General features: G+C 50.5%; 1 protein-coding gene across 1 annotated transcript in view; it reads right to left on the reverse strand.

The window, feature by feature from the left end:
• Positions 1 to 8749: 8749 nt before the first annotated feature.
• The window catches only part of FADS2 (fatty acid desaturase 2), a 43953-nt gene continuing 35624 nt past the window's right edge, over positions 8750 to 17078 (reverse strand). The window contains exons 8-12 of the mRNA XM_003419648.4: positions 12309 to 12406; positions 11969 to 12065; positions 11575 to 11654; positions 10708 to 10833; positions 8750 to 10322 (exon numbers count right to left, since the gene is read on the reverse strand). Coding sequence (XP_003419696.1) covers positions 10271 to 10322; positions 10708 to 10833; positions 11575 to 11654; positions 11969 to 12065; positions 12309 to 12406 — 453 coding nt within the window. The 3' untranslated portion in view covers positions 8750 to 10270. The remainder of the gene's footprint in view (positions 10323 to 10707; positions 10834 to 11574; positions 11655 to 11968; positions 12066 to 12308; positions 12407 to 17078) is intronic.

Here is a 17078-nt window from a genome sequence, read left to right on the forward strand (position 1 = left end):
ATGCATGAAAAGATGCTCAGCATCTTTAGCGATCAGAGAAATGCAAATCAAAACCACATGAGATACCATTTCACTTCCAGTAGGAGTGAAAGGAGCCCTGGTGGCACAGTGGTTAAAATGCTAGGCTGCTAATTGAAAGTTTGGTGGTTCGACACCTGGAGCAAAGGAGAATGAAGAACATCAAAGACACAAGGAAAATATGAGCCCAAGAGATGGAAGGGGCCTCAGAAGCCAGAAATTCCATCAGCCTGAGACTAGAAGAACTAAATGGTGCCTGGCTACCACCAATGACCACCCTGGCAGGGAACACAACAGAGAATCCCTGATGGAGCAGGAGAAAAGTGGGAGGCAGACCTCAAATTCTAGTAAAAAGACCAGGCTTAACAGTCTGACTGAGACTGCAGGTACCCCAGAGGTCATGGCCCCCGGACTCTCTGTTAGCCCGAAACTAAAACCATTTCCGATGTCAATTCTTCAGACAAAGATTAGACTGGACTATAAGATATAAGATGATACTGGTGACGAATGTGCTTCTCAGCTGGAGTAGATACATGAGACTATGTGGGCAGCTCCTGTCTGGAGGCGAGATGAGAAGGCAGAGGGGAACAGGAGCTGCTTGAATGGACACAGGAAATACAGGGTGGAGAGGAGGAGTGTGCTGTCACATGGTAGAGAGAGCAACTAAGGTCACATAACAACATGTGTATAAGTTTTTATATGAGAAACTGACTTGAATTGTAAACTTCCACTTGGCGGTTCAAACCCACCAGCCACTCAGTAGGAGAAAGATGTGGCAGTCTGTTCCTGTAAAGATTTACAGGCTCAGAAACCCTATATGGAAGTTCTGCTCCACCATATGGGAACCAACTCGACAGCAATGGCTTTGTTTTATTTTTGGTTTAGGTTGGCTAAGATTAAAAAATAAATAAATGTTGGTGAGGATGTGGGAAAACTGGAACCCTTATCGATTGCTGGTGGTAATGCAAAATGATACAGCCGTTATGGAAAACAGTATTGCAGTTCCTCAAAAAAGTAAAAACAGAACTACCATGTGACCCAGCAACTCCACTCCTAGGTATGTGCCCCAAAGACTTGAAAACAGGCTCAAACAGAGACTTGTACACCAATGTTCATTGCAGTACTATTCATAACAGCCAAAAGGTAGAAACATGCTAAATGCCTATCAACAGATGAATGGATAAACAAAACGTGGTACATACATACATACAGTGGAATACCACTCAGCCAGCAGGAGAAATGAAGTCTTGATACATGCTATAGTATGGATGGAGCTTGAAGACATTATGAGAGTGAAATAAGCCAGTCACCAAAACCAAAAAGCAAACCCACTGCAGTCGAGTCAATTACTGGCTCGTAGCAACTCTATAGGACAGAGTAGAACTGCCCCCATAGAGTTTCCAAAGAGCACCTGGTGGATTCCAACTGCCTACCTTTTGGTTAGCAGCCGTACTTCTTAACCACTATGCCACCAGGGTTTCCAAGCAGTCACAAAAGGACAAATATTGTCTGACCTCATTTACATAAAAGGCAAGAAAAGGCAAATGTATAGAGACCAAAGTTTATTAGTGGCTACCAGGGCAGGAGTGACGGGGAAAAGGGGGGTTAACTGTGATGGAAAAAATCACACTGATTAAGGGTAGGGTTGCACAGCCCATTATTTTAATTATTGTGAATAAGTTGTACACCTGTAAAAAGTTGAATTGGCAAAAGTTATGTGATAGATATATTTACAGCAAAAAAAAAAAAAAAAAAAACAGTAGCTGCTAAGACTGCTTATGTACAACCAAAGACCTCATGGGATTTGGTTCCTTGGTTTGGAAGTCTAGGGTCATGGTTTCATGGGACATCCCAGGTAGTTGGCCTAATAACGTGTTTGGTGCTTCTGTTCTACCTCCTAGTTCATTGAATAGTGCCTGGGATCTTAAAAGTTGGAAGTGGCCATCGGCCATTGGCCACTGAAGACACAATAGTTGGTCTCTACTCACCTGTAGCAACAGAGGAAGAAGGACAGTCAGGAATAGGAGGAGGATAAGGAATGTGTGGCTAATTGACTCCCTGAATAACTGCCTCTTTTGCCATGAGACCAGAAGAACTGGATGGTGCCCGGCTACCATTACTGCACATCTTAATCAAGGTTTCAGTAGAATAATCTTGATCAAAATGAGGAAAATGCAGGACAGAATTTCAAATTTTCAGGAACTCTAGACTTTCTGGAGCCATGGTGGGTGGATGAACCCCTGAAACTATTGCCCTGAGATAATCTTTAAACCTTAAATCAAAAATACCCCCTGAAGTCATCTTAAAGTTGAATGATAGTTTAGCTTAACTAGTAAAAAAGGTCTGCCTTGAGCATTATGCTGTTGTAAGAACTATCTATAGGGGATCAAACTGACAACAGCAACTCGAAAAATTAGATAGGAATCTTAGGGGACAGCGAGTTTATTGTAATGGGGGAGGAACAACTCAGAAAAGGAAGGTGAGAATAGTTGCACAGCTGGAAGAGTGTAATCAATGTCACTAAATTGTACGTGTAGAATCTGTTGAGTTGGTGTGTGTTTTTGCTATGTGTATTCTCAACAGCAATAAAATAAATAAAATTTAGAAAAAGAAAATGAAGAGGCATATTATAAAATAGACTTGAGAAAATATACACAGTACATATAACCTGACAAAGGAATTTTTTTAAATCAGGCTACATAAAGAATTCCTTAAAACTCGATACAATACTTTTTGTTTAGATTCTTCTCAAACTAATTTCTGTTAGAGACAGCTTTGGAGTTGTTGTTTTCTATATGGATATCCAGTTGTTCCAACACGTTTTGTTGAAATGACTTTTTCCACTATTGAATTGCTTTCATGCCTTCATAAAAATCAATTGATCATTAAAAAAAAAAAAGAGAGAGAAAGATTTATAGCCTCGGAAACCCTGTGGGGCAGTTCTATTCTGTCCTATAGGGTTGCTATGAGTTGAAATTGACTCGATGGCAATGTGTTTCTTGTTTTTAAGGAACTTGGTGGTCAAGATTAATGACACTCTAATGAAATGTACTTTAAAATTAAAATTAGTAAAAACAAACAAAAAGATTAAAAAAAAAGATTACAGCCAAGAAAACCCTATGGAGCAGTTCTACTTTGTAACACTTGGGGTCCTATTGAGTCGGAACTGACCTGAGGGCCACTAACAATGACATTGCTGATGTCAGATGGATCCTGGCTGAAAGCAGAGAACACCAGAAAGATGTTTACCTGTGTTTTATTGACTATGCAAAGGCATTCGATTGTGTGGACCATAACAAATTATGGATAAGATTGGGAAGAATGGGAATTCCAGCACACTTAATTGCGCTCATGAGGAACCTGTATGTAGATCAAGAGGCAGTCATTTGAACAGAACAAAGGAACACTGCGTCGTTTAAAGTCAGGAAAGTTGTGCGCAGGCCTGTATCCTTCCACCGTCCCTAATCAATCTGTATGCTGAGCAAATAATCCGAGAAGCTGGACTATACGAAGAAGAACGGGGCATCAGGATCGGAGGAAGACTCATTAACAACCGGCGATATGCAGATGACACAACCGTGCTTGCTGAAAGTGAAGAGGACCTGAAGCACTTACTGATAAAGATCAAAGACCACAGCCTTCAGTGTGGATTACACCTCAACATAAAAATCCTCACAACTGGACCAATAAGCAAGTTATCAAGAATTTCATTTTATTTGGATCCACAATCAACACCCATGGAAGCAGCAGTCAAGAATCAAAAGATGTATTATTGCATTGGGGGAATCGGCTGCAAAAGACCTCTTTAAAGTGTTAAAAAAAAAACAAAACAAAGATTTCACCTTCAGGACTAAACCTTGGTGCTTTCAATTGCCTCATATGCTTGTGGAAGCTAGACAATGAATAAGGAAGACTGAAAAAGAATTGATGCCTTTGAATTGTGGTGTTGGTGAAGAATATTGAATATACCATGGACTGCCAGAAGAACGAACAAGATGTCTTGGAAGAAGTACAGCCAGAATTCTCCTTAGAAGCAAGAATGGCGAGACTACGTCTCACATACTTTGGACATGTTATCAGGAGGGACCAGTCCCTGGAGAAGGACATCATGCTTGGTAAAGTAGAGCGTCAGCGAAAAAGAGGAAGACCCTCAACGAGATGGACTGACGCAGGGGCTGCCACAATGGGCTCAAGCATGACGATTATGAGTATGGCGCAGGACTGGGCAGTATTTTGTTCTGTTATACACAGGGTCGCCATGAGTTGGAACTAACTTGACAGCACCTAACAACAACAATACAATGCTTACAGCTACTACCATAGGTGGTGACACTTGCTCTGTGCAGGGCAGGGGACAACACAGGTCCCCTGGACTCTTGTGACTCTTCCTTGGGATCTCCCTCCTGGAAGTTCTCCTTAAGCCTTGGGGCTCCTCCTCTGCGCCCCCTCCCCACAGCATGTGGCTAGAGCCTGGAACACTGGTCTCATTCACTGCCAGAGACTGGTGCCTGCCCAGAGCCTGGCCCTGGAGACCTCAGCATGTGTTTTCTGGGATGGGGAGACAGACAGACAGACAGGGTGTTGGGTCCTGCTTCTCACACCCTGAGCAATGAGTCCTGGCCCAGGTGTGAACAGGTAAGTGGCCTCCTCAGGTGGTTCTTATGTATAATTTCCTGGGAACTTGTTAAAAATGCAAATTCTCAGCAGGGGTTCAAAACTACTGCCTGCCTCAAAAGCAAACTCCTTAGGTCCAGAACTGTTCCCTCTGCCAGGAATTCCCCCTCCCTGTCCCCACCTGTTGAAATCCTATTGATTCCTGGTACCACATCAGCATGCTGAAGCCAGGGAGGGCCCCAGATGGCATCCCTTCCATTCCCTGCCTGGCGAGTCTCAGTCCACATCCTGGCAGATGGTCCGCGGAGTCCCTGTGCTGGCTCGGATGAGCTTATCTGGGAGATGTGAAGGAGGACTCCTGGGGCAGGGGTCTTGGCAGCGCATCCCAACCCAGCAGGAACACTGAGCCTGCAGCGCCACCCAGAGGTATCCAGAGTGTCTGCAACGTGGGGTGGACCATGCTCCGGGCTGCCCCTGGTGGTGGCCAAGGGACAATGGTGGTTCAGTGGTGGAATGAATTCTTGTCTTCCTAGAGGGAGACCTGGGTTCGATACCCAGCCACTGCATGTCATACACAACCACCAGTCATCTGTCAGTTATGGCTTCCATGTTACTATTATGCTGTACAGGTTTCATTAGAGCTTCCAGACTAAGATGGACTAGGAAGAAAGGCCTAGCGATCTACTTCTGAGAATCAACCAGTGAAAACCCTATAGATCACAATGGTCTGATCCATAACCGATCATGAGGATGGCTCAGGAGCCAAAAACAAAAAACCAAACCCATTGCCATCGAGTCGACTTCGACTCATAGGGACCCTATCGGCTCAGGAGCAGCATCCCCGATTTTGTATTTCTAACAAGTTCCATTCCGTTATGAATGAGGTCACCATGAGTCGGGGCTGACTCAATGGCAACCAACAAGAAGTAAGAACCCTTGCGGGCCTGCCCTAAAGTAGCCACCCCAGGTCTCTCCATATTGCCTGTAATCCCACTGCTTGTGGGTCAGCCTTGTGTTCCCACTCTGTTCCCTCATGTTCATGTTCCCAGGGACAGGTCACCCACTCTCTTCTCTGGAGCTAATCTCCCCCTTCCCCATCTGCAAAAAAACAGGTGTCGTCGACTCAATTCCAACTCATGGGACCCTAAGTGTGTCAGAGTAGAACTGTGCTCCATAGAGTTTTCAATGGCTGTGATCTTTGGGAAGTAGATTGCCAGGCTTTTCTTCTGAGGCACCTCTGCATGGCCTTAAACTACCAACCTTTCAGCTAGCAGACGATGTGTTAACGGCTCGCACCACCACCCTATCTATAGGTCTCTTCCCATTCAGTCACAGAACAAACTCTTAGGGAACATATGCCAGGTTTGTAAAAGAAAGGAGGGAGTCCTGGGTGGAGCCTCTAAGAAACCCTGGAACCTTCTTTGTCTGCACTGAGTCCAGGTGTTGGGACTTGGTGGGCTGGGGATCAGAAACCCTGTGGCTTTGTGGGTATTGGGAAAGAGTCTCAGAGGAACAGCAGCACAGGAGGAGGTGACTGGGCGGGTGTGGTGAAATGAGTTCCTTTAGGTGGCCTTTCGCCTTGATTCTTTGGAAAAAGAGCTTGAGAGGTTTTCCCCCTACACCCTGAGCAGTTACCTTTGCCCTAGTTTTCCACCCCAGAAGGCTTGTTAGTTTTCTCCAGGTTGACACTTTCTGGGTAAGCTGTAAACAAGGATGGTTTGATGCTTGTCGCCTGGCCCTGGGCTGCAGCCTGCCCTGTGGTGGGTATGCATTTTTGAGGACTGGTCAATATACTATGTAAATGAAGTGTCTGCGGCAGGAGGGCTATACCTTGAAATTGACAAGGAGTTTGTAGCTAAAACTAGCCAGCCCCACAGAGATTTTTGGGACAGAAAGAAAGAACAGAGAAGCAGAGAGGAGGCAAGGAACCTCGTAAGAAAGCTCGAAAACAATCAAGGGCTGTAACACTGAAGATAGCAACAGGCCCAGAAGGGACCTGGCGGCAGAGCAGGGAGGGCAATAGGCCTGTCCTCAGAGAGAGAGAAAGACCTGCACTGCCGAGAGGAGCTGAGAGAGCTGTCCTGCACTGAAGGCTTTGCCTACGTGTTTCCGTATCCTGATCCCGAGTTGTACCCTGTTCTTTAATAAACCACTTAATTGTAAGTATGGTCTGTGAGTTCTGTATGGCCACTGCAACCGATTAGCAAACCCAGAAGAGAAGTAGAGAGTGCTGTGGGAGGGGACGGCTGGTGTCAGAATTGGTTAAAAGGTTGGAGAGTGGAGGTACGTTTGACCTGTACCTCACAGGGCCTAGGGCTGATTTTGATTCACATCAACCCCTCTGAATTTCGACAGGCACTGTTACTACTACTGCCGTTTCATAGGCAGGCATGGTGTCCCCAGCTTCTTGACCCAAGTGTAGTGATTAGGGGCAAGGCAGGGGTGAGAAGAGGAATCACAGCAGAAGATCCAGGTGCCCGTGGACATGGGCCAAGATTTATTTTGTTCCCTTCATGGCTTTCGTGTCCACCTAGCCCTTCAGTTCCTCCACAACATCTGCCCCACCACCCTCCCCCTCCCCAGAATCCCTGGTTTTCACCGATGGACCTTGGACTTCCAGCTGGTAGGGGGCCTGGACTAAAGGGAAGAGCTGGTCACCAGCTCTGTACTGTTTCATCCTGGGAGCTGTTCCATCCTGGGAGGTGGGGGGACCAGGTCCAGGTGGGCAGCAGGGATGGATGGAGTGTTCTCCAGCCTGGAAGAGCTCGGAGGGGTCTACCAGGAGGGTAGGCCCAGGGCTCTGAAGTGTTCTGAGATGAGTATCCTTAGAGACTGTCTAGTCCAGGACCTTCACAGGAGACTGTGGCCCAGAGGCCCAGGGAGGGCAAGGCTCTCACCCAAGGCCACAGAGAGTCAGAGGGAGGTTCCTGACTCCTGAGTCAGGGTTGCTTCTGCAACTCCAGGCCCTAATCCAGACACCGTGTGGTCACCAGGGAATCACACAGATCTCAGCTTGGTCAGCTGGCTGAGTACACAAGGTTGGGGCAGCACAAGGGGCACCAAAGTCTACTCTGGCTCCTCCCCAGCCCTGCAGGGAAGAGGCACAGGCCAGGTGGGGAGCCCCTGGGTACTGGCTACTCTGTCCGTCTGGACTCTTCCCTGGCATACCTCACTTGACCCTGCCAGCTGAGCCAGCCTCAGAGATGGACTGTCAGAGAGCACCCAGGGGGCCAGTTCCTTTGGACTCCGCGGGCTCTGGGGTCAGACAGACCTGAGGCCCAATCTCTGTGCCATTGCTTATGAGTTAGTGGCCCTGGGATGGGGTGATCCTGGCCTCCCTGCAGGCTGCCGGGATGGAACGAGCCATTATGGGAGCACAGGGACAAGACAGAAGGATCCTAAGAAGAGTTAGGATTCCAGCTGCCGCCAGTGCTCTATGCGCTTCTGGAAATGGGTGGAGGGAGCCCGGGAGAAGCCAGTTAACATGAGGCTGTGGACCGGGTCATGGACGGACAGTGAGTGGGTCCAGGGGTGAGGGCAGGCTATGCTCGGGGAGATGGCAAATGAGGATGTGAGGAAGGGAGCCTGTGCAAGCCCCTCCTCGCTGCCCTCTGGAGACCTTCGGGAAAGCTTCATGTAGCTCGCAGGCATTTTGGGTTTGCATCAGCTGCTGAGGGTCCCTGAGGAGGAAGGTGGCTGGTTTACTTCCACAAAGTTCCCAGCCCAGAGTGCATCTCAGGGAAGGGAAGAGGATGTTCTCTGAGAGCAGAGGCAGCAGGTGGACTGACCACAGGGGAGGGAGGGCTGCCTGTGTATGGCGAAGGAGCCCTGATAGTCCAGTGGTTAAAGCACTTGGCTGCTAACCAAAAGGTGGGCGGTTCAAACCCATTAGCCGCTCCAGGGGAGAAAGATGTGGCAGTCTGGTTCCGTAAAGATCACAGCCTTGGAAATCCTATAAGGCAGTTCTACTCTGTCCTAGAGGGTGACTATGAGTGGGAATCGACTCAATGGCAGTGGGTTTGGTTTGTGTGTGGTGAGGGCCCAGCCGGCTGGGAGTCTGGCCTGTAGGAAGCATGTCAGCCATCCACCCGAGACTGTATACTGAGCTACAAGGCAGTGAGAATAAAATTACCTCTTTTATTGCCAAAAACCATAGGGTGGGGAAGCAACATGGTGGAAAGTAAGATCAGGTCCCTACAGATCTATTCCACCTCTGGGGAAGCGTGAGCAGCTAGCTGGGCCTGTCTCCTCAGTGGAAGGCTGCAGAAAGGCCTGTCAACACTAGATGCGGTGCCTCCACTCTGAGCTCTACATGCCCCCCTTCCCTGAATCTAAATATTGATTAGTGGGTTAGATTTTTAAAAGCAGCAGCTCCAGTGGCAGCAGGCTCCCCTCCCCCTCCCTTCTCACTTTCCTAGCCCCTCTTCCTCCTCCTCTCAGCTCCCTCTACCCTCACAGGTCCCCCCCACTCCCCTTGCTCCTTAGGGCTGCCTTGTCCAGAGACTTCCTCTTATCTCTCTGGTGCCCACTGCCCTCCCAACAGCAGGCACCGGGGCCTGTGGTAAAAGGCAGATTGTCACAAGGCCCACCCCCACTGCCATGTCCCTATCAGAGGGCATCCCATAGCACAAGATTAAAATAACATAAAATAAGTGTAAAGACAGGAGAGAGAGAGAGACAGTGAGACACAGCACTTCGGAAATAGCAGCCCCATGGGAGGAGAGGCTGAGAGGACACTTCTTGGCTCCAGTGACCCCCGGCAGCCTGCAGGGCCCGACTCCGCCAAGCCCAAAGGTCCTGGGCTGGCTGGGATGCCTGGATGGGACCACTCAGGGAAGGTGGGGTCTGATGGCCCCAGGAGCTCAGGCCTCCCATCCACTCAGGGGTGGCCTGAACCCATAGGTGGGCTGCCTACTCCTAATCTGGCCACTGCCTCTGCTGAGCCCATGTAAGTGACTCTCCTTTTGGTCCCAAAATCATGGGCTCTAGAGTTTGGCAAGATGGAATGGAACCTGCTAGAGCCCATGGTCAGAGGCAGAGTGGGTGGGGATGGAGGAGGGCAAGTCCCTGGGACCCAGGTCTGAGCTGGCTGCCCAGCAGGCAGAGGGAGTCTGAAATCAGGGCCCAGGGCATCTGAAGAGAAACTGGGCCTGCAGGGAGGCCCCAGTCCCGACGCTGGCCCAAGTAGGGCACAAAGCAAGCAGCCACGCAGAAGGGCAGGGCAGATGTGGAATCAGGCCTGGAGTGCAGGCAGCCATCTTCTTGACTAGCACCCTACCCTGCAGACCCCAGGAGAGTCTGAGGGGCAGAAAGGAGAGTGTAAGGCCAGTGCCCAGGCTGCCAGAAGGGGCCTAGGCTGCATTAGTGGACTTCTGGTCCCCGCCAATTTCAGGGCCTGAGGGCAGAGGCAGGGTGGCACCGGGAGAGGGCCCAGGCTGACAAGGGCAGGCCCCATGAGCAAGGGTGGAGGCAGAAGTGAAGGGAGAGAGGAGAGGAGGAAAAGGGAAAACCAAAAATGGGGCCAGTGAGTGCTGCGTGTACCCCAGCCTCCTGGGTACCCTCAGAACAAAAACCCACCCTTCCCTTTGGCTACCACCCCGCCTAGCCCCTACCCCACGGGTGCCCGAGGGCTGCGGCTTCATTTGTGGAGATAAGCGTCCAGCCACAGCTGCCCAGACTTCTTCAGAGAGCTGTGGAGAGAAGGGAGGGTGTCAGGTGCTTCCCCTCAGCTCCAGGGCATGGCCGCCAGGGGATGCCTGGTCCCTGGGACCTGCAGGGCTGCTAGCTCAGGGCTCGCCAGGGAGGGCCCCCTATTCCCCGGCAATTCCCAACACAGGTTTCGTTGCAAGGGAGGTGCCCTAGTTGGGGGGCCCATGCCAAGATGGCAGATGTGGCCCCTGGAGTGGTCGGCACTGTCTCCACCACAGGGGCCTTAGCTGTTTCTGGGTGGGGCCCAGGTCCCTGCTTGGGGCTGACTACGTGCTTCTCGGTCCCCTCAGCCCCCACCCCGACCCCTGTCCCAGAGGTGAGGAGGGAGTTGCCTGCAGCCTCCACTGGCCTCAAGAGGTCTCTTACCCAATGATGTCCAGCAGGGCCCTCAGCAGTGGCTTCTCCTGGTACTTGATGCCATGCTTGGCGCACAGGGACTTCACCAGAGGGGCGACCTTGTGGAAGTTGTGCCGGGGCATGGTGGGGAAGAGGCTGGGAAGAGCAGTAGGGGGCACAGAGCATGAGAAGCCTAGGACACCACACTGCTCCCCACCCTCTGGCTGGAGCCCAGGGAGCTGGATGCCAGGACTGGGGACTGCATGGGCCTGGGGCCACCTGGACCGTTGGCTGGCATGGATGTAGAGGGGCAGTGGGGCTGTTCATGGACAGGGTGTTTGTGCTTTAGGCAGGTGGAAAGATACTAGATGGCCAGAGACAAAATATTATGTTTTCCCAAAGAGGAAATGGAAGCAATGGATGGGGGGGGGGAGGCGAGAAGAGGAGGCAGAGGAAAAGGGACAGTGACAGGAAGTGAGACAAGGATGAGGGGAGCAGGGCTGGTGGGGAAGGCTTGGGGGCAGTCCCTCGGCTTCACGTCCGGCAAGCTATGTAACCTAGCTGGGCCTCAGCTTCCACATCAATAAACTGGGGTCAATCACTCCTGCCCTGCTAGCCTCAAGGATCAAACAAAATGCCTGTGCGATTGCTCTGTAAACTGTAAAGGGGGATGGCTATCACTGTGACCATGGAGTACAGCACCCGGGACACCGCCCCACCCCTGGGAGACAGCACCAGGGAACCTCTCTCCTGGCCTCTGTGGGGCTGGCTGCAGAACACAATCGAGGGTTTGAACAGGGACTTTGTCAGGGGACGGGTCACCCCCAGGTGTGGCCCAGCGTGGGACATTTCCTCCCACTGTTTTTTGCCCCCTGAGCCCTACAGGTCCACACTCACTGGTGCTCGATCTGGAAGTTGAGGTGCCCGCTGAACCAGTCATTGAAGAAGGACTGTTTCACGTTGCAGGTGGCTGCCAGCTGCCAAGGGGAAAGGGAGGAGTGGCCAGGAGCACAAGGAGGACCCAAAGGCCTCATTTCCATGAGCCTCAGTCTTGCAGCCCGATGGAGGGGTGGGCCACCCTTTGTGCCAGCCCTCCTGCCTGGAGTCCCCACTCCTCCAGAACCCCACCTGTCCCTCCAGAGGCCGCCTGCTGCCCTTTCTTGCTTAGCCCTGTGGCTGCCATGGGAAGACACAGGCAGCCCTGAGGAAGCCCAGTGTGGGCCTGGGTTGGTTCACCGGAACCAAGTTTCTGGGGGCTGAGGACATGGCGACCAGCTCTGGCTGCCCTTACCTGGCTGCTGAACCAGTCTCGGTAGGGTTCGCGGTCAATTTCCATGACGATGTGATTCATCTGAGTGACCCACACAAACCAGTGGCTCTCCAGGAACCTGGAAGAGGGTGCCGTTCAGTGCGGGAGCCTCAGGCAGCCCCACAGGGTTCTCCATGGGGCCCAGGCCACTGCGGGAACAAAGCCACTCTCCCAACCAGCCCAGGGCAGAGGCGGGGGCAAGTTGGAGCCCCAGTGAGGTCCCAGAGCTGGAGGTGGGGCCCTCAGATGGCCCTCATGCCAAAGCCCCCATAATTGCTAGTGCTCCTGAGGCCCCAGAGATTAACCAGCAAAGCTCAGGCACCTGATGAAGTTGAGGAAGAGGAAGGCTCCCAGGATGCCATAGAAAGGAATGTAGGTGATGAAGAAACGGGTGTAGTAGCTGATGGCCCAGGCCAAGTCCTGCAGGGAGAAACAGGATTAGATACAGGCCGGCCCTGGCCTCCCTGCAAGCATGCCTGACCGCAGACCTGTGTACACACACACACAGCCTTTGTTTCTAGAGAAATGCTGAGTGTTTGAGCTGCAGGAAGGGGACTGTGTGCTCTGCTTAGGGAGAAGACAGTGACGGGGAACAGGGACATCAGCAGAGAGGGCAGCCCTGGGCAGGGGCCAGAGGTCAGCAGCCTTTTCATGGTCCAGAAGAATTCTGAAGGTGCATATATAACCTCCACATGCCCCCAACACTTGACAAGTCCACAAAACTGGCCTTCAGCTCCGACTTTGCTCATCAGCACCTGGATCTCCTTCCTCTCTCTCATTCCCTCAGGACAGTGTGGGTCGCCAAGGCCAGTGGACATCATTGGTCCCTTACCTCAGGGCCCTCCCAGGGACCTCTGACACTGCTGGCCCCTTTACCATGCCCGACTTCCCTCCTGTCCCCTCCACTCCAATTTCTTCTTCCTGCCCCTCACTAGGGCCTTTCTGGGATCCTGAGCTTGGGCGTCTTCTCTCTTCCTGGGTAAGTGCCTCGTTCTGGCTGCCCCCACTGTCTCTCATCCACTGCAGACTCACAGCCCATCCCTCTCCACCTCCTCTCTGCCCCAAGTCCACATGTTGTAGCTGGACCACGGCTGTAACTCCCAGCGGTCTCTTGTTTTCATTTGTGTACCACGGCAACTAGAGTGATGTTCTACACACCAAGCAGACCCTGTTTCTCCCCTGCTAAGGCCTTATGTACACCTGGGATAGCCCACAGAGCTGTGCAGCATCTGGCCCCAGCCTACCTCCCTAGTCCCATCAGGAATGTCTTTCTCCTATAGCCACCCTGATCCACCTCGCGCCCACCTCAGAACCTTTACACTGTCTGTTTCCCCTGCCAGAAGGGCTTGGTACCAGGTCTCTGCACGACTGGCTCCTTCTTGACACTCGGACCTCAGCTTCCTGTCATGTCCCCAGTGACACCTTCCCTGATCACCCGGCCTCAAGTAGTCCCCAGTGTTTCTTCAGAATATTGTTGTTGTTACTGCCACTGAGTCGGTTCTGACTCATAGCGACTCTATGTAAAAGAAAACATTGCCCAGTCCTGTGCCATCCTCAAATTGTTGAGACCGTTGCAGCCACTGTGTCAATCCGTCTTGTTGAGGATTTCTTCTTTTTCGCCGACCCTCTAGCAGACATGATGCCCTTCTCCAGGGACTGGGCCCTCCCGATAACATGTCCAAAGTACATACATAAGACGATGTCTCGCCATTCTTGCTTCTAAGGAGGTCATTAGTGTTCAATGCGTCAAATTATTCATGAGATAGTCTCTAAATTCAGGTAGGGTATACTCGAGATGTTACTTTGGCTTTCGTGGACTTGTTTTAATTTTCTTCAGCTTCACCTTGAACTTGCATATGCGCAACTGATGGTCAGTTCCAGTCGGGCCCTGGCCTTGTTCTGACGGTTGATATTGAGCTTTTCCTTCATCTCTTTCCACAGATGCGGTCTATTTGACTCCTGTGTATTCCATCTGATGAGGTCCACATGTATAGTTGATGTTCACCCTGAATAGGTCGTTGGTCTTGCAAAATTCCATCATATGAATTCGAGTCGTTTCTATCACCAAAACCATATTTTCTGACTACTGATCCTTCTTTGTTTCCAACTTTTGCATTCCAATCACCAGTAATTATCAATGCATCTTGATTGCACATCTGATCAATTTCAGACTGCAGAAATTGGTAATTTTTTCATCTTTGGCCTTAGTGTTGTTGTTCTTAGGTGCCGTTGAGTTGGTTCCAACTCATAGCAGCCCTGTGTACCACAGAACGAAACACGGCCTGGTCCTGCGCCATGCTCACAATCATTTTTCTGCTTGAGTCCATTATTGCAGCCACTGTGTCAATCCATCTCACTGAGGGTATTCCTCTTTTTCGCTGATCCTATACTTTACCAAGCTTGGCCTTAGTAGTTGGTGTGTACTTTTGAATAATAGTCATATTAACTGGTCTTCCTTGTAGACATGTGGATATTATCCTACCACTGACAGTGTCGTATAAGAAACCCTGGTGGTGTAGTGGTTAAGTGCTATGGCTGCTGAAAAAAGGTTGGCAGTTCCACTCTGTCCTATAGGGACACTAGGAGTTGGAATCAACTTGATGGCTACGAGTTTGACAGTGTTGTACTTTGGGATAGATCTTGAAATGTTCTTTTGTCAATGAATTCAACGATTTGCAATTCCCAGAATAGCAGACCATATGATTGTCCGATTCAAAATGGCCAATACCAGTTCGCTTCAGCTCACTAATTCCTCGTATATCAACATTCAAGCATTCCATTTCATTTTTAACAACTTGCGATTTCCCTGGATTCATACTTCACACATTCCACGTTCTGATTACTAATGGATGTTTGCAGCTATTTCTTCCCATTTCGAGTCATGCCACATCAGCAATGAAGGTCCCGAAAGCTTGACGCCATTCACATCATTAAGGTCAACTCTACTTTGAGGAGGTAGCTCTTCCCCAGTTGTCTTTTCAGTGCTAGATCAGACAATTTTTGCAGAAGTAGATTGCCAGGTCCTTCTTCCTAGTCTGTCTTAGTCTGGAAGCTCTGCTGAAATCTGTCCACCACGGGTGACCCTTCTGGCATTTGAAATACCAGTGGCATAACTTCCAGCATTGTAGCAACACACAAGCCGCCACAGCACCACAAACTGACAGATGAGTGATGGTTCAGAATATTAGACTATTTTATTACCATCCAATCACTCCCTGATAAGTTCTGTTTCTTGCCTAAGGACTGGAACCCAAGCTCTGCGAGAGGAGAGACTTGGTCTAGCTCACTGCTGTGTCCCCACTATCTGCCACATGGTTGGTGCTCAACGTTGTTGAATGAATCCACTAGTTCTGTCAGGTCTACATTCTAGATGCTTCTCCCTTCCAGCTGCCACTGCCTTGTCTCAGTCTTCTTAGCTCTCACCACCCCAGAGAGACTCAGCAGGAAGAGCCTCAGTGTACAGGCTCTGGGGTCAGGACTGCCTGTGTTCCAGGTCCATCGTTAACTTTGTGTAGCTGTGGGGGATTTACTTAGCTGTGCCTCAGTTCCCCCATCTGCATGATGGGAAAAGAACCTCCCACCTAGGTTGCAACCATAAGCATATCCTTTCACGTAGGAGTGACAATGATTCCAATCCAGTCCCTCCACCACACTGCCTCCATTAACATCTTTCTAAAATGCAGATCGGCCCACATCACTGCCATCTTCAAAGCCACCACTGGCCCCCTTCCCCACTGGCCCCTGGGTAGGATGCAAAGCCATTCCTGTGCCTGCCCACGGATCTAGCATCATCTCCAACCAGTCTCCTGACCTAAGTGTCAGGCTCCTTCTTACTGCTGTGTGTGCACACACATTGCTTCAGCTGCCCTGAGGCTCCTTCTCCCCTTATCCGCTTAGCAAATCTATCCTTCAATCCAGCTCTACTCAGTTAAGCTCCGCAAACATTCATGAATGCCTTCTTTCTGTAAGGAACTGAGTTAGGTGCTGGGAATACAAGGTCTCTGAAAAGCCCTCAGTCTAGATGGACAGGCTTATAAAGAGATCGTTGCAATGTCATACGGAAGGTGACAGAGATGGCTGCAGTGGACAATGGGAGCGTGGCGAGGGGTCCTAACATGATCCTGGACTTTAGGAAGGGACCACTTGGTTGAGGCAAACAACTAATGCGCTTGGCTGTTAACCAAAATGTTGGAAGTTGGAGCCCACCCAGAGGTGCCTTGGAAGAAAAGTCTGTTAATCTACTTCTGAAAAATCCGCCACTGAAAACCCTATGGAGCACAGCTGTGCTCTGACGCACACGGGGTTGTCAGGGGTCAGAACTGAATCAATAGCAATCGGACTGGTTGACCATTAGGCAGCAGTGCCCGAGCTGGGCAGGCTACATCAGGGATCAGCTGTTCAAGGGGTGGTAGAAGAACGTTTGCAGTAGATATGAACAGAAGCCCAGACGGGCAGGACTGTGCAGTGCGAGCTGGGAGAGACAGGGAAGCAGGGGCTATATATTTATATACAAAGTGCGCATTCCATACACTGCGGCACAAGTGCTGGAGGTGGGGGTGAAAGAGGAGACGGGGAGGTAGACTGCGGCCAGATCATGTCTGACTAAGGAGCCTGACCTTTATCTTAGAGCCAGAGGGGAACCACTGAAGAGATTTGAACGACAGAAGAACTTGGTTAAATCTGTAGCTTAAAATAAATCTTTGCCAACTGGAGAAGGAGAGATTAGGAGGTTATTTCAAAAGCTCAGACAAGAAGCAATGGAGGCCTAAACCAGCCACAGGGCTGATAAGAAGGTGAGATTCCAGAGCTAGTTAGGAGGCAAAAGGTGGCTGCATTCCTGACAGTGTGGTTGTGAGGAATGCAGGCTGGTTCCAGTGCTGGCCTGGGTGACCAGGGCGGGGGCACCATCAGCCAAATACAGAAGGGAGTGGAGCAGCTTGGGAGGGGCTGGGAAAAGAAGAGTCAGAAAGGCCATGAGTGGTTAAGGGCAAGATCTCAGGAGCCAACGAGGTAGCTTCAGGGGGCCGGGGAAGGAAGTATGACAAGTTCTGCCACTACTTTTCATCGAATTATTTTAAATTTCTTTTTGTGA

Source organism: Loxodonta africana, chromosome 7, assembly GCF_030014295.1.
Source record: "Loxodonta africana isolate mLoxAfr1 chromosome 7, mLoxAfr1.hap2, whole genome shotgun sequence".
Taxonomy (NCBI): Eukaryota; Metazoa; Chordata; class Mammalia; order Proboscidea; family Elephantidae; genus Loxodonta; species Loxodonta africana.